Source organism: Chiroxiphia lanceolata, chromosome 11 (genome assembly GCF_009829145.1).
Source record: "Chiroxiphia lanceolata isolate bChiLan1 chromosome 11, bChiLan1.pri, whole genome shotgun sequence".
Taxonomy (NCBI): Eukaryota; Metazoa; Chordata; class Aves; order Passeriformes; family Pipridae; genus Chiroxiphia; species Chiroxiphia lanceolata.
In genome coordinates, this window is record NC_045647.1 from 6,250,845 (window position 1) to 6,271,600 (window position 20,756).

The 20,756-nt window shown below is 45.2% G+C and overlaps 2 protein-coding genes across 4 annotated transcripts in view; one reads left to right on the forward strand and one right to left on the reverse strand.

The window, feature by feature from the left end:
* LRIG1 (leucine rich repeats and immunoglobulin like domains 1) overlaps positions 1-6,254 on the forward strand; it is a 93,491-nt gene extending 87,237 nt beyond the window's left edge. The window contains exons 16-19 of the mRNA XM_032698791.1: positions 616-738; positions 1,318-1,464; positions 2,589-2,897; positions 3,141-6,254. Of these exons, the coding sequence (XP_032554682.1) occupies positions 616-738; positions 1,318-1,464; positions 2,589-2,897; positions 3,141-3,361 (800 nt within the window). The 3' untranslated portion in view covers positions 3,362-6,254. The remainder of the gene's footprint in view (positions 1-615; positions 739-1,317; positions 1,465-2,588; positions 2,898-3,140) is intronic.
* SLC25A26 (solute carrier family 25 member 26) overlaps positions 1-20,756 on the reverse strand; it is a 96,779-nt gene that overhangs the window by 3,286 nt on the left and 72,737 nt on the right. For 2 of the 3 annotated variants that reach the window (XM_032698794.1, XM_032698793.1), the window contains 3 exons: positions 14,283-14,347; positions 12,990-13,063; positions 8,388-8,845 (listed from right to left, as the gene is read on the reverse strand). In XM_032698794.1, the coding sequence (XP_032554685.1) occupies positions 8,749-8,845; positions 12,990-13,063; positions 14,283-14,347 (236 nt within the window). In that variant the 3' untranslated portion in view covers positions 8,388-8,748. Of the gene's footprint in view, positions 1-8,387; positions 8,846-12,989; positions 13,064-14,282; positions 14,348-20,756 lie in introns of those variants that run through there. The other variant, XR_004359007.1, reaches the window with a different exon arrangement.

Here is a 20,756-nt window from a genome sequence, read left to right on the forward strand (position 1 = left end):
ACATAGTCTAGGTAGGAAGTCTTGGATACGCTAACAGCAGTGTGATGTATCAGTGGGATTCTTTTTTAACTACTTTTTTCAGTTCTGAAAATTTAGGGCTTTATGACTGGTGTAATAGAGTTTCACTTGGTTTTGTGTGACAAGGGAAACTGAAATTGCCTCGTAGAAAATGGAGAAAGCCAAGGACAGCCAAGGGGCTTAAGACTTACTTGCCTGCTTAAGTGAATCTATGACCCTGTTCTCCAGAATCCTTTTACTCCTAACTTCAGGAGACAGAGGACTTGAGTCAAAGGAGGGACTCTGATTTTCAGGGGAAAGGAAAGGATTTACTTGTCCTGAAGAAACAGTTCTACTCCACCTACTTTGTATTGACCATGCCAAATGCAAAGACTCCCAAGTGCCTTTATCAGCACTATCTCTCACAGCTTTTAAGCTTTTAAAAAACAGGAGTGGAGCTTCTGAAAGGAGAAGAGTGCTTAGGCAGCTCCATTTCCGTGGCATCTACAGAAAACACCAGTTCTAGATCTGGTCCCAAATTTCTCTTGAAAATGTGATTTTATATGCCTCTGAAAAATCTTACTGGGAACTGACATTTCTCTGCCCTCGCTGCTCTAGATGAGACTATTGTGCCCCCAGACGTGCCGAGCTACTTGTCCTCCCAGGGGACTCTGTCGGACCGGCAGGACGTGGCCATCAGAGTGGACACCCAGCAGCCCAACGGGCACATCGACAGCAACGGTGAGAAAGGGTTTAACTGTTCCTTCTGCAGTGCTGTATCTGGACTTGAAATGGGGAGGTAGAAATTCCAGCCCAGAATACTTGTGAGTTATCTGAGAGATCTTCATAATGCAATTCTCTGGCTCCTGCACTTATGCAGAGCAGGGATGTCTTTGACTTCACAGAGCTCTCCTCTCCCAGGAGTAAGTGTTCCTGCAAGCAGGCTGCCTCAGAAACTGCTCAGTCAGGCCCTAAGGACTATTTTTTTGCTAATTTTGGATTAGTTTTTTGGCGTCAGGTTTACCCATAGTTAGGCTCTACTAGAAAATATATTAACATTGCCTGTCCCTGCCTTCAGGCTTAGAAATTAAATGTTGGGGTTTTACATTATTTAAACACGTTAGGGAGGAGAAGTTAAGCGTTCTGAACTGAGATTCCCCTGAGATCGTACAGCATTTATTCTGTTAAATGTTATCTGAAAATTATCTGTTATCTCCACTGCTATTTTTTCTCGCTTCTACAGTAGAAATAAGACTTAACAAGTCATTTAACCGGGAGCAGATGGCTGTACTCTTTAACCAGCTGGTTCGTTTGTTACAGGTATGTGTCAGACTGATGCTGGAAGGTGTCCAGATGTTGAAGCTCCTGCTGTAGGTTGCAGACAGCCCAAGCTGTGTATCAGCTATAATAAAGACACTTGGAAAACTGAAGACATGGCTGATGGAATGCTTGTTCCAGATAAGACAGGTACAAAACCCATTAATCTGGGAAGGCATTTCGTGTTTGTATAGATCAGAAAGCCCTCCAAGTCAGACAGAATGAACACGAGAAATTTTTACCTTCACAGAAAAAAAAGCCCAGAATGATTCTCAGGTGCAACACAGTAAATTTACTTTTTTCTGCTTGCTTTGATCCTCTCTCAAGCTTGGATATTTGGAATTTGAGGAACCATCAGAAGGAGACAGACTAAATCTCACAATCACCATTCCTTGCAGCTGGCTGATGGGAATTTTGATTGAAATATTCCTAAAATGTGAGAGCGCTTTCAAACTGAAGGTGTTAAATTTTTCCACACTCTTTGAAAGAGGCTGTCGACTTCAAAGCTCAGCCTCATTTTAATTGATTTATTTTCAAAATCTAAAGATTGTTTTGAGCACTACACCTGCCTCTGCTCTTTGCCAGTTTCTTGGGTGTTACGCTCACACTTTTCTATTTTTAGGATGTGTTTTCTGTTCTCTTGCTGTATTGTAACAGCCACACAAAAAGAGCCAGTGAAACAAATTTTCTCTCCAGGAGAAACTGTAAAGTTTAATAATGGAAAGTTGTTGAGTGCACTAAGGAAATTAACTTTCAACATATAGCAACTCCTTCCTGCTTGCAACTGCTTTGATTTCAGCTGATCTGTTGTTCCCACTAACAGTAATAGCATATCTGAGATATCAGTGTGAGATGATGGTGATCCCTGTAAAGGACCCCAGTACAAGAATGAGAAAGGTAAACTTGGTATTTTAAAGCAGGTAGAGGAAAGTTCCACTTTGCATTTCTACCCTGACTAGAAAGCTCGGGAAAGGAAATAAATGCACAAGGTTTGTTTTTTTTTTTAAAAAGTCACAAATTCTTTGAAGTAAAACACCCCAACCGGCTAAGCCTATTAGTTGAAACTACCTTTAGTGATGGTGGCTACAGAGTTCTGAAAAGCAGGTGTGTGGCAGCCCCGTGCAAAACCGGGAAGTGTCCATGTTACTTAGTGAGAGATTCCCACACCAAACTAAACAGAGCTGCCCTTTCCATCCACAAGTTGTGTGCTCCAGTGCTGACCACTTCCAGCTGCTCATCTTGGTTTGTTGCCGTTTTTCCTTCCTCCCTCAAAGGCTACGGGCTGCCCGTGGTGTGCACGGACTGCAGCAGCAGCACAGACAGCATGAACGTCCACATTTACCCCAGGGACTCCGAGTACTACCCCGAGAGCCTTAAGACTGTGGATAACCCCCATCCCAACACACTGAGCAGCAAGGAACGGAATAGGAAGAGGGGTGCAGGCACCAGCCTTCTTCATCCTCAGCCCTGCAACGGGATTGCCAGCGGCAAGAGGGTGGAAACAGACGGGACCCTCTACCCCAGCAACCACGACAGAATAAGGCCTGTGAGCTCGGCCAGCCCGCTGCTTGCAGACACACACGGTACGTGCTGCCCTGGGCTCGATTCTGCTCCTTGGATGCACTGTCAGGGTTGGAGCAGGGCCCTGCGTGCTCCCATCAGCTTTTTTAACTGACTCAGGGGTGTGAATGATAGCAGCAGGGTTGGTTTTATCATAGAATAGAATTATAGAGTCATTAAGGCTGGAAAAGACCTCCAAGGTCATGGAGGATGAGTGCTGGCAGGCTGAGCATCAGCTAACCCCACTGTCCTTTGGGTTTTTGCAGGCTCTTCACAGGCAAAGCCTTCAGAGCTTAACAACCTTAATTTGGTGAGAGCTTCACCAGCAGGAGGGTCATTAAAGCAACTGAATGTGCTTCCCGAGATGCCCCCAGCACTACTGGATCTGCAGAGTGCAGCAGAGGTGGAGCAGGTCCTGCTGCCCAGCGGAGCCCAGCCCTGTGACTCCGCTCACGAACCGAAGCCACCGACCAGGTCACCGGACTGAGAGCACAGACTGGCAGTGCAAATTAACAAACACACTATTATTTTTTTTTAAAACTTTTTTTTTTTTTGCACAGATTATATAGGCTACTTACTTCTACCTCGAATCTCGAACTGATGACCTGTCAAAGGCAACTGACTGAGGTATGAGAAACAAGCTTGTATGGGGAACAAACTCCTGTTCGAGCGTCATCTGATTGTACATAGTTTAAAACTTCCCTGAGAAGTATGAAGTGTTCAAAAGTCAACTTGCATATGAAGCACATAAATGCAAGGGATTATTGTGTAAAGAGAAAAGTATTTGATACAAATGTACATAAGAGTTTTCATATATAAATATATATATATATATATCTTTTACAGAGGCTATTTTAATCTTTAGTGCATGGAAAACTGAGTGAAATTTTACAATTTTGGCAATATTGTTTTCAGTATCGGATTGCTGTTAAACTTTGTGAGAGAAATAATTCTGGTGCCTTAAATGCATAAACAGAACTTTAAAAAGCCAGACTATTCCAAAGGGACTGTCCTCTTTTCAATGGAAGATCCTTTACATCGAGTACACCTGGGTTAGGGCAGTCCCAGGTACAGGTTGGGCAGAGAAGTGACCAAGAGCAGCCCTGTGGAGAGAGACTTGTATTGGTGGATGAGAGGCTGGACACGAGCCAGCCACGCGCATGTGCATGATTCTAAATATCAATTGGGTTACTTAGCACAAATTTCCTTCCCCTTTGAAATTTATTGCACTTAACACATTTAAACAGAGATCTTCAACTGTTTCAAATGAAGTTTATAAGGAAAAAAAGCAATGGGAAATTACATAGCAACCTGATATTTTCCTGTTGGTGGAAGAACTTAAATTCCTTTATTTTTCAAAACTGCATAAAAATTAGTATTTGAACTGTGACTCTGTGAGATGTTAGAGTGGACCACACAAGAGGCACTAAAAAACTCAGCAACAGTGTGGAGCCCCAAAACAACCAGAGGAAAAGGCTGTCATGGCTAGGAAGCAGTCGTTACCAAAATAAATAACTTGTGCAGTAAACCAGGGGTGGTCTCACACAGCGCACCTTTCAAAAACATCATCACAGAAGGTGTTACCTGCCACGTGAGCTGTCACAGCACTGATCACCACAACACTCACTCCCAGAGGATCCAGCTTTACCTGCGTGAGGTGCCTGTAACGATCCAGCCTTGCCCTGCTTAGAGGGAATAACCCGTGCCAGTATAATGCATATTCACACCCAAAAAATACATCTGTTCTGGAGGGGGTTGGAAACCATAGAGCTGTTTTGTCAACAAAACTAAATCGCACTCCTAAGGGGACAGCTGTACCATTAATTCATCCGATGCTTTTTTCCCCTGCAACACAATATTACACTTTGTAGTTGAACACCATTGGCCCCATCTGCAGCCAGACTCTGTATTATGAAAATATCACCTTCAAGTGAGTTATGCTGCCTCGTGTAGCAATTCTGGGCTAGTCAGAAATACACTCATTTAGAAGGAGAACCATGCATTTATGGTTGAATAGACTGTTAAATGGCAATGTCCCAAATATTTTTATGTGGTCTTTTAAGTTCATCCATTAATGGGGGGGGATAAAGAAATACCCACCTCAGTCAAACAGATCTTTGTCACTTCTGACTTCACTGTGACGCTTTTTATTTATTGAGGGGTTGCCTTCTGTTGGCGTCATTACCTGTGGATGGAGGACTCCCAGTTCTTTGTGATTTGAGTTCTGCTAATATGAGGTTGCTAAAACTCTGGTGATGACTACTTTGGGGGAAGGTTTATTAGGGGGGTTTGTTACTTTTTTCCTTAGGAGCAACTCAAATGCCAGTTCCACTGAGGGTGAGTCTGGTGGGAATCCACCTTTGCTAGGGCTGGGGCGCAAAACAAGCATCAGAGGCAAGGGCAGAAACACTTAATTTTCAATTCAGATTTATCACTTAGGGACCTGCTTGAGTGCTGCCACACCTGTGGGCTTCCAGGGATGCAAGGTGCCCCTTGGTGTTATTAGAAGCTGGTCCTGCCCAGCCTTACCTTGAGGGAAGGACCTCACCTCTGTGCCCAGCAGCTGCTGAGAGTGTCAGTGCAGAGCAGCAGCTGCCCCTGGATGAATTGAGGCGTAATTCAGCCAGTACCTGTCTGTACCAGTTCCTGACTATTGACACGTTTGCACTTTGAGACAGGTGGTGAATTATGTTGAGTGCCAAGTTTATTCAAAGCAAAGGAAATGGATGTTAGAAAATTATAAACCGAGCGTAGTTTTCCCTTTACTGAAGGGAAAAGTGCTCCAGAACTGACTCATGGAGCCAGGGACACTGGGAAGATGGGAATGATACAATGGATTCATTTTGCTGGCAGAAAAGTCATCACCATTGCAGATACAAAAGCATATTTGCCACGTTAACATTTGAAAATAATGTTTCTGAATAAAGTTAACTGCCTAATGTTATGACTTCCACTAAATATGTGAATTTGCTGCTTCTAAGAGGCAATGTGAAAGAGGAAGTATTACTTTTGTGTACAAAGTTATTTATTTATTAGAAAATTTGGTACAATGTTGTACATTGAAAAACATGTAAGATATTGAAGTGTCTAACAAATGGCATTGAAGTGTCTTTAATAAAGGTTCATTTATAATATTACAACTGTTTTGTTGAGAGTGAGCTTTTGGGAGTTTCAGTTGAAAATTAAATAAAATTCTAATCCATTGCTATACTCTTTACTGTCTTTCTCTGGTGAAAATGCAAAGTAACTGCCAACGTACCCACTCCTGAAATTGGATCATGAGATACTGTGGAACAGCGTGAGGCTCTGATAGTCTGGTGTGTGGATGGGGTGGAATTTGGAGGCTGGATTGAAAGAATAAAGAACTCATAAGAAATAGATTTCCAGTGTATCAGCTTTAGTATCTGGCAAATCCCCTTTATCTTGGCACTGAGAACAGAACAGATGGGGGGGTGTGAGTGTGTGTGTAAGTAAAAACAGGGCCAGGACAGCACCAGGCCCAGCTGCAGCTGTGAACACCTCTGGTGTTCCCAAACCCCAACCCCACCCTGGATAGAAATTCCAGCAGCAACTTTGGAGATAAGCCTGAATTCCTGCTTTAACTAAAAATCTCAATTCAGTTTCCATATATTCAAAAAAAAATAATAAAAGTATTTCCTCCTCCGAATTATAACTTTGGGTATAAGGCAGGTTGTCTGAGACTACTTGAAGTCCCTTAACACATGTAAGAGTTAAATTTTTTTTAAATGGAAAAGAATGAGCCTTTAGGGCTCTCACTTGCCTGGTACTGTTCCTGGGTACCTTTGGCCTTCCCACAGTGATCTGGGTTGTGGAGCTGGTCCATCAGCACAGCAGAACAGGAAGCACTGGGGGTGCATCTCCTCCCACCATTAGGCTGGCTAAAACAGTTTGGCTAGTTGTTTGGCTTATGTTGGGGTTTTTTATAAATTAAAAAAAAAATAATCCAGAAGGGTGGTGACAAAAACTGATTACTCAAATAAAAACAACAAAAAAAAATGCATCACGTGGACCCAACGACTTACTAAAGATGATTATTTAAAGCGCAACTAATTAAATGCATCGACTGCACTGCTAACCCCTTCACCATGTTTAAAGAGCAAATATAAGTTAGATTTTGAGACAGAGTAATAAATCTTCTCCGAGCCCCTAAATTTGCTCTGTTATATATATAGAATGTCATAAAAGAGAGACAACCTCCAAGTGGCAGTAACAGCTACACCAAGCCTTGGTAACAGGTAGCATTAACAACCAGCCAATATGGGACTTGGCTGAAATTCCCCATTTTAATTGAAGATTATTTTTAAGAATTAAGTCCTTTGTTGTGTATGTTTTACTTGTCTGCCAATTATTCTCTAAGTTTTTGGCCTCTAAAAAGTCTTATTAATTATTATGTCATGGGATGACAGCCTTAGTCATGCTGGGCCAGGTCGCATGTGCTCCCTGGTCATGCACTAACCTGGTTTGGCATTTGTTCCTCCACCTACCTGTATATCATCCTCATGAGGCAAACAGTCTCAAATTCCAGCACTCCAGGGGCACACATCATCCCTGGTACCTCCGTGCTGGGATGACCAGGAGAGAGTGTGCACAGAGCAGGTGTGCAGTGGCACCAGGACAAGCCCAATGCCTGCCCTGCTCACCCAACACGGCTCAGCCCACACGTGCCAGCTCCCACCTGCTGCATCCCCTGTATGAGGAGCTTCCCAGCACCATGGCCAAGCCCAGGGCAAGGTGTGAGACACCACTGCCTGTCCCCGTCAGCCCCGTCACCCACTGCGCTGGCACAGCCCAGGGAGGGGCCTTTTGGTGCTGCCGCAGCCCCTTGACTTTGCCCACCCCGAGAAACCCACGCCAACACACTCCACAGCACCACTCAGCCAAGCTGCTGTAAATTTGGAGTTCCCAGCCCTGATGCTGGTAATGATTTGGAGTAATTCCAGTAAGGTCTTTTCACCGTGCTAGTCCCTGCACCATTTTGGCTGCTACACCTTCTGTTTCCTACATGAGAACCGCAGCAGAGTTTTGCTCTGCCTGCCAGCAGCCCCCTGAGAGCCCTCAGGATCCATCCATACATAGCAGGAGAACCCCCATGTTCTCCCTGCCTTGCCTTCCCAGGCTTCCTCCTGGGCTTCAGCACTTGAACCTCCTGCTCCTTCAGCTGCTGAGGGATGAAGACCAAAAAAAGGCAGAACTCCGTGTCTTTGCTCAAGCACAGCTGTAAAATAATACAAGCCTGTGCTTTTACTGGAGAAATGTGAGTCTGATTAATAAAGCTGCACTGGCTTCCACACAGGAATGCTTGCTGAGCACCTGTAGGTATAAACAGGAATATAAACTTCCACAAATACAGCTCAAATCAGAAACAAATGGATGATTGTCTTTTACAAAGAGCTCTCCCAACCCGGAATACTTTTGGTGCTGTTGGAGGGCAGCAAGGCTGTAACTCTATCAGCCCCTTCCCCTCCCCACGTTATGAGGCAGGTGCCACTGAATGATGAAAACTTGCTTTATTTCAGCCTCCCAGCTCAGCCCCCGAGCTGGAGGTTTCCAAAACACTTTCCCTGCAGGAGTTCTAATAACGCCTTTCACGGCCACCATAATTAGCTGTTTACCCCCCAAACATTACTTTTTTGGCACAACTCTCACAATGACCTCACTCACTTTCCATGCAGGAAAATTTCATGTTTGGGAAATTGGATTATTGGAGGATTTACTTTTCTCTAACAGTGAGAGTGGCTCTCAGCCTGCGGGACAGCTGCTGTGGCGGGAGGAAGGCGGCTGTGCTCGCGGCCCGACTCCTCCTCCGGCTTCTCCAGCTCCTCGGTGGCCACCGGCAGGACCGGCCGGGCTGGCTCAGAGCAGCAGCTGGCGAGTCTTCTCGTATGTCCCCAGGAAGATGAAGCCTCCCAGGCTGATGGCTGCCATCCGTGGGACAACACCTGCGAACAAGCTGAAGGCAAAGGAAAGGTGGCTTCAGAGGATGAGCCGGGAGCGGGTGTTACTCGGCCGGCTTTGGAAAACAAAGCCAAGAAAAACTCTGTCTTGCTGATTTCTTAAATCCCACCCCACTGCTCCCTGAAGGAAGTCTGGCTGGACTTCCCTAACACAGGACTCCCAAGGCTTGTGATTTTTAACCCCTCTCCACACTCCTCAGGTGCAGAAGGAAAAGGCAGGAGGTCTTTATGGTGGGAGCTCAGACACATCCACATGAAGGGCTGCAGACAGATGGGAAGCATCCCATCCTCTGCTGCCCCCATCCAGCCTGGGCAGAGGGATCTCCTCTCTCTGCCAGGGGCTCCCCCACTGCAGAGACAGCCCTGCTCACTGCAGCAGCCCGCTCCCAGTAACATACAGGGGCCAGCCAGGACGGAGCAGGAATACTCAACCTGCTGCGCTTTCAGCTGCCACAGTTTTTAGGTGCCTGATCCTAATAGTTCTTGGAAATTGACAGGAAACTCATGCAAAGCCAATTGTTTGAGACATCTAAGCTTCTAGTTGGTTCAACAATTTCAGGATAGGTCAGTGTATTCCTCCAGAGGATTACAGGCTTCCTCTGTGGCAAGCAAGGATTAAACATGAGGTTTGAATCCGTTGGGCATCCCCCCCACCTGGATGTATTGCCCTCAGTCTGGCTGAGCTCTGCAGGGACGCTGCCCTTGGCTTTTCCAAACACTGCATGATCCCTGCCAGGAGCATGTCCACAGCAGGACAAGGTGTAATTCCTGGTGAGGCCTGACTGCTCAGGAGCTCCCTGCTCCCAGCCTGTGCCTGGCTACTCGTGCTGCACAGGGAAACCTCTGGCTGCAGGAACTCTGGCTGTAATGAGCTTTGCTAAGGAGCCTGGAGCACACAGGCAGATGGAAACATTTTATGGCTTTACTAGACAGCAATTGGGTCTATTACCATAATGACAGCTTTAAAACAGAGTAATTTGTACAAGGCATGTATGGACAGAGCACTGATAGGGCAAATCCTATGGAGCAGCATCGTTCCCAAAGCACACACCATCCCTCTCCTGCCGAATTAGGCGGCCTCATTACGGGAGCAGTGGCAGACATTCATTTCCAGAACAGCCCACTCGAGACACCTCTATTACACAAACAGGAGCTGATAACTGAGTTATCCAGAAGCTGCATCCCTGGCAACCCCCTGTTACTAACCATCACTTCCAAGAATCCTGGCCCTGCTCCCTCCAGTTTCCCATTCCCACCTGTACCCATGGCCTCTCCAATCCACACTTCCCCCCTGGGCTCCCTCCTGGGGGAGGGCAGAGTTGGACAGCTGCAGGGAGGTCCCAGATCTGGAGAGCTGAGCTCTGCCACACATCTGATCCAGACTGGTCCCCACTGGGCCATGCCTGCCCCCATCAGCAGATGAGATAAATTGGATTTATCTCTGCTGGCCCCATCAGAAACCGCTCTGGTGGGCACAGGTCTGCTGTCTAGTTGTATTTGCTCTCTGTCTGCACAGATTTAACCTGGCACTCTGCCACTCCTCAACTCCTAACAGGAGAATAACAGAACCCCTGCAGTTACCCTCTGGATCATAAAATCATTTAGGTTGGAAAAGATTTCTAAGATCATCGAGTTCGACCATTAACCCACTGCCAAGCCCACCACTAAACCATGTCCTCAAGCACTGCACCTACACATTGTTTGAACACTTCCAGGGCTGGTGAGTCCACCACTTCCCTGCAAAAGTGGATAAGGCACTGCAGGGCCTGGACACAGCACAATGGGGCCAGTGCTGAAAAAGGCACTGTGTGCTCAGCCACAAAACTTATGTATTACCCTCTGGACCAACAAGGTGGCCATGCTGAGAAAAACCACTGCTTTTCTCTGGCTACAGCTTTGCACCAAGCTCACTCTGTGGGCAGCTTGTATTTTGCACAGCAGCCAGCAGGATCTGGCTGTGGAGAGCAGTGTGGTTCACACCTGCCACGCCAAGTCCACTCCAATGAGGAACCTCACCAGAGGAACAGGACACCCGGTACAAGCTGCCAGCTCCATCCCCAGGTACACACAGGCTGGGACAACCCATCTCACCAGATTTATCACTCCAATAAACCTCATCTTTCTCACAAGTCAGTTCCAAGCTTCATCCACGGCTTTCAAACACCTTCACCTCCTTGCATGAGAAGCAGTCAGACAAGATGTAAACCCCCTTTCACGTGAACGGTTCAGCTACTCCACTGGCAAGAGCGAAGAGGCACACGGATCCTCTCACCCCACCCTATCCCACCTCCTCCTGCAGGCCTGGCTTTCCCTGGACAGAAAGGGATGTGAAATTTCTTGGCGCGAAGCAGAGGGATTTACTAGGTGCAGACCAGGAAGCTGAGCCCTGTGCTCTGGTTTTAATAAGGTGGCAATAAGCAATGCGTCTTTCTGCCCTCAGAATTCCTCCTCTTCAAGCACGAGATTTATTAGAGCAGCCATAAATCATGTCATGTTGCAACTGGCCAAAAAAGCCCGACATTTTTATTGTTTTTGATTAATAGATTTATAATTGGCAGCAGGCATGGCAGCCTCTACGTTTATTTTTCCCAAGACTTTCTTCCTTTTCCTCACAGCTGACGCAGCTTGGCCTCCTTTACATGTTACTTTTTCTCCAGATCACTTATTGTTTTGATTTCAACTGAATTGTGTTCCCTTTGGTCCTAGTCCACGGGTACTATCTTTAGGCAGAGTTTAATTTGGGGTTGTTTAGAAAAGGGCACTGCTGAAACACCCTGAAAAAAACACAAACGTACATTTTTACTTTCTGCTGTTGGCTGGGGAATGGGGGAGGTTTCCCCAGCCAAATCCATGCCTCTTCACACCCCTCAGAGCTCAACTGCCATCAGCAAGCCTCACTTCTCCCATTCCCTTTCAAAACATGCCTTAAGAGTCCACCAAGCCATGCAGGATTCAAAACTCATCTACTGCCACATCACCTCATCACCTCAGAGAAGCAAACCTGAGACAACCCATCTCAGTGCTGCCGGGGGGCACAGCTGGACGCCTTCCTGGAATCGGTGTTCAGGAACTTCCTGCAATTTGTTTTGAATTATCTCCCACATGTGTAGAAAGAGGCCTGAACTTTTATTAGCTGGGCAAGCAGAGATCAGATGTTCAGAGAAAGCTGTCCCCCACAGAGCAGTGATGTGCAGGATGCTTTGGGAACGGTTTACAAAGGTTAAAACAGCGCCCTGAGAGCATCGGCCGCAGCGAGGGGGTTAAAAACCTATGAGAAATTACAGGGAAAAGCCCCAAGTAAAGCTTCCAAAAATCTCTCAATTTCTCTTCCAGGCCATGGGGCAGGTGGGAGACAAGCCCTGCTGAAGGAAGCACAGGCTAAACTCCATGGGCTGGAGAAGTTGTTTAAGACATATATTCACTATGAGTGGCAAACAACTGGTATGAGTCACGCCCCCAAAGAGGGTAAGGTGGCGTAAACGAAGCAGGTAAAAATCAATAATAATTTATAAGGCTGTGACACCTCAAAATGTTCTACAAAGGCTAGCAGAGGAATCTGTGTTCCCACACCGCTCAAAGGTCAGGAGAGCAATTCTCTTGCCTCAGACCTGAGCAAAGCGAGGCAGTTAAGAGACTGGACTGATATCAATCCAGACTTCTGCAGCATAAGAAATAGCCAGTAGGTGGAAAAGACTGTCCATAAGGGACACATGACTCCTATGCTGTCCTTCTCTGACATCTCAGGAGGGGAGATTCATACACCTCAAGAGGAAACTGTGGTCCTCACTGCCACAAGATGTGCAAGCCTGAATTTAAATGGATACAAAACACAAACACTCACAAAGTCCATCATGGATTGTTAACACAAAACCACCCTCACCTCTGACACCTGGAGCTGGGCTTAGAGAATGTACCATGGATATACTCCCAATAATCCCTGTTTCTGTGCTCTTCCCTGGACATTGTCCCCAGCCAGCGCTACGGCCTGAGGGACTTGTTCTTAGCTAGCTGCTCCCTGTCCAGGTGTACAGCAATCAAAATCTTTTCTCTTTGACAGAATTTAAATATAAGCAACCATCCCATCCTCTCCCATCCCCTGACACACAGAGATACAACACCTGAGGTGCAGCATGTCCTTACCCTGACAGGCCTTGTGTCCTCCAGATGCCACCAAGCGCAGTCAAAACATTCCCAGTGGCATTTCTGGAACCAGCCTGCACCACAGAGAGAGAGAGAGAGAGAGAGAGAGAGAGAGTGGACACTGCTGGTAGAGATTCAGACCTTAACAAAAACACACTCTTAAAGCACCAACAAGTGACTCACTGCAGGACAGCATCCTTGAGATTTTTTAAAAAAGCCCCAAAACCTGAGCAGTGCATTGCATGTGAAAATTGCCTTAAGTGCAAACCAGAGGACAAACAGCAGAACTACAGATTCTGTAGTTATTAGACGTGTGATCTAGTTTGTGCAGATAACTAATATAAAGAAGCTGTATGAATGGTCTTAGAACACCTCAAAGCACCTTCATTCCCCTACCAATGTTACCTGGTTGCCCAGGACAGGGGCACAGATAATTCAAACCTGGTTCTTACAGTTTTATCACCCACACTATTGAAAGACAAAGAATCTGCAGCAGATGCAGCCCAGCAATGACAGATACACCCAGCAACACGGTGAGCACAGATGTGTGTGACTTGGCTGGGGAGGTTCATGTTATCAACAAGTTACACCCCCATACTGAGAGACATGAGCAACAGAGTGAAAATCACCCATACAGCTTCCAGGATCTCTGTCCTTTGCCAACACAACAGCTCTTTTCAGGGTAGAGAAAGGCTTTAGGAATATCCACCTGCTCAGGGCTTTTAGCTATGTAGCTCTGCTCTGGGTCAGTGAGATGATGATGGGAACATCAGACCCACTGTCAATTTATAAACTTATTAAACTTACTGATCTTATAAGCAATCTTCCTTTTGCTCTGGTTGGCAGATGAGGGCCATCACAATCTCTACGGCTTAAAATTTTAGGACACAAAATCCAGTGCCAAGCCCTTCTCAGAAAAGACACACACACACACTCTGAAGCCCAACAGTTATCAAAACAACGGAGGAATAAATCCCTGATGGGCAGTTTAACTTTGGGTGTCTGACTCTGCAAGGATTTTCTCCTAAAGACACTGCATGAGACTCTGGTCAAGCCCAAGCCTTGTTTCAGACAAGCCCATTGGGAAAGGACCAGAGCAGCAATTCAAGGAAAGGAACACAACGATTTCATTAGTTCTGCATGCAGTGCCTGTTCACATCTAATCCTGCCTTCGAGGACAAGAGCAGAAACAATTATTAATAGGTGCTGGATTTCATTCTGTAACGACCCTACAGAAAGCCTGGAACTACCAGGCCAGTCACCTGCGTGTCTGCTGGACTCCTTCACTCTTACCTTTGCCAACATAATTCTCGTCTTTGCTACGTCGAGAGGTGTGGTGACTACAGCTGCGAATCCACCTGAGAAAATGAAAATACCAAACACAAGTGAGACATTGTTGGGTGGATATGAATGCCACACTGCCTATAATTCCCAGGGCTGTGGTCAACACTGCTCTGTTATTAATGCCTACAGCATTTTCCCCCCTGTCAGAGCCCAGGTACGTTTGTCGAGGGTCTGCACACAGAGTGTTTTGTTATTGTGTGTTGACTTAAGAAAACAGCTCTATACTAGTTAACTGTAAATCCAAACATCCCCCAGTGAGACTACTGTCCTTTTGTTTTGGACTCTACATGTATGAACACATGAAGGTTGCAATGATAACGGATTCCACTTCCAACATCTACAGCAAGTCTGAAAGGAAGAACCTGCTTACTCATTTGCAGAGATGGGAAAATAAACCAGTCCCACTGTGTTCGTCCTCGGGAATTAAAGTCTGACCAATCAAATGCTACAAAGATAAAAAGATGCTCTGCATCTGAAACACACAAGCTTCAGAGGCAAAGTTAACCACTAGATACAGACAGACTGGATCTGGACTGTTAGACCTGGGACTGTTTGAAGGAAAAAAGACAAGCCAGTGTTTGGGATGGAGCTCATCTCCCACAAATGAAATCAGCTCCACTTCGGATAACAACAATGTGAAGCTGCCCAAAGGTCTTAGAAAACTGTTAGAAGTCTGCTGCCACAAGTGCCATCTTCCCCTCAGGGCCATTTTTATTCTCTCTAATCACTCCCAAACTTCACCCTTGGAGCTCATTACTTATACTTGCCGCAGCCAGCTCAGCTGTGACTTTCCTCCTGAAAGCCAGAAATCCAGCTTATCCATCCACATGTCTCACCCACAAACGTGTGTGTGTCTGGCTCTACATTCTAACCCTGTGGTTTACAGCCTGGCCTCTTGTGCTATCTAGGGAGCAGCTTTGCTGTTTTTTCTCCCAGGATTTCATTCCCTTTGCCTTATTTCCCCATCCTAAAATTAACTATAATCTCTCCTTCTCTGTTCACAATATTTCAAGTAAGTAATTCATGCTAAGGAAGAGCCAAAGTGAAGGAAACTTCTGAAATGCAGGAGCAGCAGTAAGTGAAGAATGAAAGGGGAAGAAAGGGTGGGGAGAGAAAGGAGAGACTTGTTCTGAAATTCTTCTTCTTCCTGCTGTTCTTTTTTCTCTAGAGCTTGTATAAATCCTGTATCTGCTACAGCAGGGAACAAAATGACTCCAAAGACTGAAGCCTACACAGTACCCAGGGAATAAGCTAAAAATAATCTATTTTCTGTTCCAAGTTTTAAGGAATGTTCAAAAAATTGATTTCTTTTTTCTTGGGATGGGAGAGGGGAAAAAGCATTTCTTCCAAAACGTGTAAAGTAATGAAAAAAATCCATTTTCCCTGCTGGCTCGTGTTCTTACCTGCATCTCTCTCTCTCCATCACCTTAGCTTGAACATATTAAACCCCTGTTTTACGACAGAGGAGGCTGGGCCAGCTGGCACCCTCCTTGACTTCTTACAGCTAATTAAGGAATGTCCCATGACAGTTCAGGAGATGCAGTAAGGCACATGTGCAGTGCCCTGGATCTCAAACAAGAATAGCAGGGAAGCTGAGTTAGTGAAGAGCCCAAAATGCCTGGTTTGGGAGCAGCTTCCGCTCCCGTAAGGTCGGCCCATGTGGTTCGCTCTGCCGGAACCTTTCCAGCAGTGGGACCTCATTGAAAAGCAGAAAAATGGGTTGCATTCAAGAAGTCAAAGCAGAAACTTTGTGAGCGAGTTAAACTGAATTCCAGTCCAGAAATCTTTTTACTGCGAGCCAGTTTTTGAGTAAGTGACCCAAAGGCTTTGAGGGAATGGTCTGGATAGAAACTTTGGTGCTCATGTCAGCGGTGTATTTTTAGAACGGTAAAAATAATCTTCATGGAAAATAGTGGCTTTACAAGTCTGGATGTAGAAGCCCTTCCTTTGCCCACAGCACAAGATAAAATTAAACAGTGAACACATGGCTGTCAGACCTGCAACAAGGAAAAAATCTCAAAGCACCATCCAGCTACAGCGTTGATGGTAACATGTTAGTCAGACCAACTTATGTCCTTTATCAGATCCCTGCAAATTTTTTTATGCATTTGTTCCTAAGAGTTTCTTATTGGCAGCAGCTTCAATCTTGGCTGATAGAGTGATTAGAACAAACACAATTTATCCTGACACGATGTTCCCAAATTCTTATCTGAAAAGTTTAATCAAGGCTGATTGGTTTTCATTTTTCCCCAGCTAACATCTGGATCTTTCCTACTCTTGTGTTATTAAAATTTCAATGTTTCTTTTTCCATCACTGAGAAGTATTTGGTACAGATTTACCAATCAATTCAGAATGACAACAGCAACAATAAAATGCTTCATAAGCACAACAAGCAGCAGGATAGCGGCTAAATTAAAAGCAAGTTTGTATATGCTTGACAAAAACACAAGATTAAAGCTAGCATTTGTTGGAAACTGCTTTTTTTTTGAAGGCAGGGAGTCTGACAAAACGAATTTGCTCCAGCCTTAACCCTAAATGTCCAAGGTAATTTTAGAATGACTTCTTCAACGTTAGTGCACAGCTATCCAGGAACAGGCCACAGCATCAGTGAGGTCCTGCTCAGTCCCACCTACTCCAGCCAGTTGAAGGAAATTAAAACATGACTGTTTCCAATCATCAGATTAATACAACAGATACAAACCAGTACAGCCAGAGTCTACTCATTCAAAATAGGAGAGCTGTGCACTGCACTAATACACATTAGGACCCAACAGATCTTTAAATCACTTCTATTTATTTAGTCATTCTACTCCTGCTGTCACTGAATTCTCCAAGAGCTGCCATAAAAGGCTAGAGTCTGCTCAACGAGCCAGCAACCAGGAAAACCATCATAGTATTGAATGGGCAAGAAAGGCCCAGGTACACCCAGCCTCACACTTCTAATCATTCCAACCTCTCTGCAGAGCTGACGGAGAAAAGGGCACCTTTGCAGGCAGTCTGTGTTCAGATTCACTCACCAACTCACTCCTGGACAAGGCTCCTTTCTCCCTTGCCCTAGAAAGATCTGGTGATGACTTGGGCTCAGCAAGTAGGTATAAACATGGATTTTCACGTGGGATAAGGCTCTTGGCTCATTAATACTTCTAGCAGAGCGACAAATTCCTCTATTGGGAAAATAAACCTTCACTCAGCAGTGGGAAATTCATCACCTGTCTCCCAAGAAGTTACAATGGTCACTGTATATTCACACATCAGCTGAGCTCAGGGTGTTAAACAGAAAATCCCTCTGCTACTCACACTTTCCCAGGGACCAGTGCTTGATGGAAGTGCTAGTGACAGACACCTGCAGAGAATGGTCTACCTTTATTTGGCAACAAGAATAAAAAGTCTTTAAGATTAAAGATAGGCTCCTGTTGGCATTTTCTACCCTTTTTAGCTGTCATACACGAATAAAAACATCAGAAGAGAGTGAAATACTTCACCTGAGAACAATACACAGCCCTGGGTCCTTGCAGTAAGGTGGCTGCCTGTAGAATTTGCTGCTACAGGAAAATGTTTCACAGGTACTTTGACACAATTCTCAAATAAGATCCTATGAAGGGATGAAGACAAGTTCTCCTTCAGTTACCCGTTCTAAAGGGTCCAGGGAACCCTTCTGGCCTTCACAGAGGTTACTCCTGATTCTGTGTTCCTGTCATCTGACCAGACCTCTGCTCTTTCTTCTGCAATACCAGCCCAGTTCAGTAGGTCAAGCTTGTTTCAAGAGACAAGAACTCGTGCCTGACTAATTTCCTTGCTGGAATTAGCCCATCTGAGGAAGAGAAAAAAAATCCACACCGAGCTGTACTATAGGCTTTCTTCATTCTTATTTTCTGTACTGTCATCTGAAGGCTACCCAGGACTGATTCAGGATCAAATCCCAAATCTGGATTGAAAAACTCAGTGGCTCAGGTCCAACCTAAACCTCACAGCATCCTCTTACACCGACTGACTTCCAAGTTCACAAAGGGTCTTTTTCAGAACTCTTCAATCAATAAGTTCTTATTTGAACTTTTATTTTATTGATATTATGTCAATTTTTTTTTAAGAGGAAGTTTATTCTGGTCCTTTATCAGTGTGGGAACAACACCTGCCAGTGGTAGAGCAAAGTGACCCAAGAACCTCTTTGGATTTCAGCAGAAATACCAAGACAGAGCACTGCTTCCTCAGAGATTTAACCAATTCAGGGTTAGGAGCCCGGTCCAAGCAGACTCTGCAGGGAAATCTTGAGAACTACTCAAAAATTTATTCAGAGCTATGGAGTTAAAGAGGCTTTTAGACACAGTGTGTAATCTTGTCAGAGCCGATTAGATCAAAACAAAAGTGACGGGAAATCCTCCCCGTTAATGTGCAAAAAGCTCTCGTTGTTGTGTTGTGTCTCACTAGACTTGCACCTCCATCCTCCGTGACTTTGTCACCACAGAGCATTAATTATTAATGTGAAGCCACACTTTTTTTAGATAGGGAGAAAGAAGGCATCTTAACAGAGGTAATTTTCAATTGCATCAAATGGACATTCAGGTTCTTTGACAAGCTGGAGACCTCCAGGGCAGTACTTTGCTTTCCTGACAGCTAATACCCGATGGCAGGATTTCCTTGCTAGTGTCCCACTTCCCTGGAGGACACACAGGACTCACCCAGGAGCTCCTCTGGAACAGCCTGCCCTGGTACACTGCAGGGCCAGGGTGCAGTGGTCCGGTCAGGCAGCTGAAGCCCAGAGAAGACTCGAGCATGGAGCACAACCACAATCATACCTGGTCTGCCCACAGCACAGGGACATGCTTCCCTCCTCTGCCTCCACACCATGCCCAGACAGCTCAGATACAAGGCAAGGTTTGGTTCAAACACAACCCGAGGCTTAAAATATGCAGATCTATCCTTGGGTTCTTCCCCACTGGCTGCTCAGATACCACCTTCTCCCACTCCCTCACTGCTCCAAACATCTCTAGTTAAGACACCAGAGATGATGACAAAGCCAGAAAAGGTCTCAAGGGATTAAATTATTAACAGATGAGCCAGAGCAATTCCAAATCTCTGGTATCTATGCTCATGCCTGTTACATTTCTATAAAACCCCCACAGATCACATACATACATACATACATCTGTGCTCAACACAGCAGCATCAGGCCTCTCACCAGCAGCACTTTGCCTGAAACTGCTGCCATTTCACAGGCACTGGGGCTGGAATTCAACAGATTGTTGCTCTTGGTTCTGTCTTCACCAAACAGTTATAATTCAGCTAGGAACTAACCAATGCACACGGACACGTGTGTGTGCCATAAAGGGAAGCTAAATAGGACTTTTCTTTCAGTTTGTTTCAGCTTATTACCCTGCCCCCCAGGACCTCTAACATATTTTTAGAAAATATTGAATTCAAGTAAAGAACAGAGAAGAAAAGTGTGTCTGTGTGATTTCACCATCCCACTACTACCATGGTGGCATTTTACAGCATCTCTTTGTGTAAAGGTTGTTTTTTGGATAGCATTTTTCTTTTAAGGTTTATAACATGAAGATTTTAAATCACTTTGGATGCACGCATCCATCTTGTTTTATTCACAGGGTACTCGTGAGGTTTTGATTTCTTTTGTTTTAGGGTGGAAAGAAAGGGATAAAGAATTCAGGTTTTTTTTTCTTAGTTTGTTTGAAGCTATATGTAGGTGGTTAATTTTTAACTGTGGAATCCATTCTTCAGAAAGCAGGAAATTATTTTTTCACTGCCTCTCCTCAGCAAGAAGGCTAAATATTTTCAGTGAAATAGAACGGATGCAGTACCAGAACAGATCAAGAAGGAGGGCCTGCATGTTACATGTCTGCAGAGGGAGGCAGTGGGGAGGTTCTGATCCAAAAAGAGCTGAACCTTGTGAGTTTCGAAGCAGGTCCTCAAAGGACACATGAGAAAGGAAGTTTGCGATACTGCTGGTGAAAAGGAAAGAATAAGGAAACAAAGCACAGAGAAGGAAAACCAGGATGGAGGAAGTGAAGCTGGAAGGATGACCCAGAGAATATTTACAATCACTGATCACAACATGACCTACAAAACAGGACTCCAGCTTTGCAAAGATTTTGCTGGGGGAATAGAGCCTATGAAGGCAGGTAGGTTGAACTGTCCCATCTACCACCACCACAGACCTGGAAGTCTCTGTGCTGCTCCAGGACCTGGTGTCTCCTCCAACACCAAGTCTTAGGTCTCCCCAGTGTGCCTCTGAAAGCTCCTTCTGCAATATTTCTCCTAGAAAAGCAGCAGACACTGCTGAACATCCATTAATAGTAGCAAGTCCAAGCACAGCTGGTCAGAATCAAGACACTCAGAGAAGAAATTGGAGGCACTGGGCTAGATTTCCAACTGAGGCACCAAATTGGACTTCAGGAAATTACTCTGCA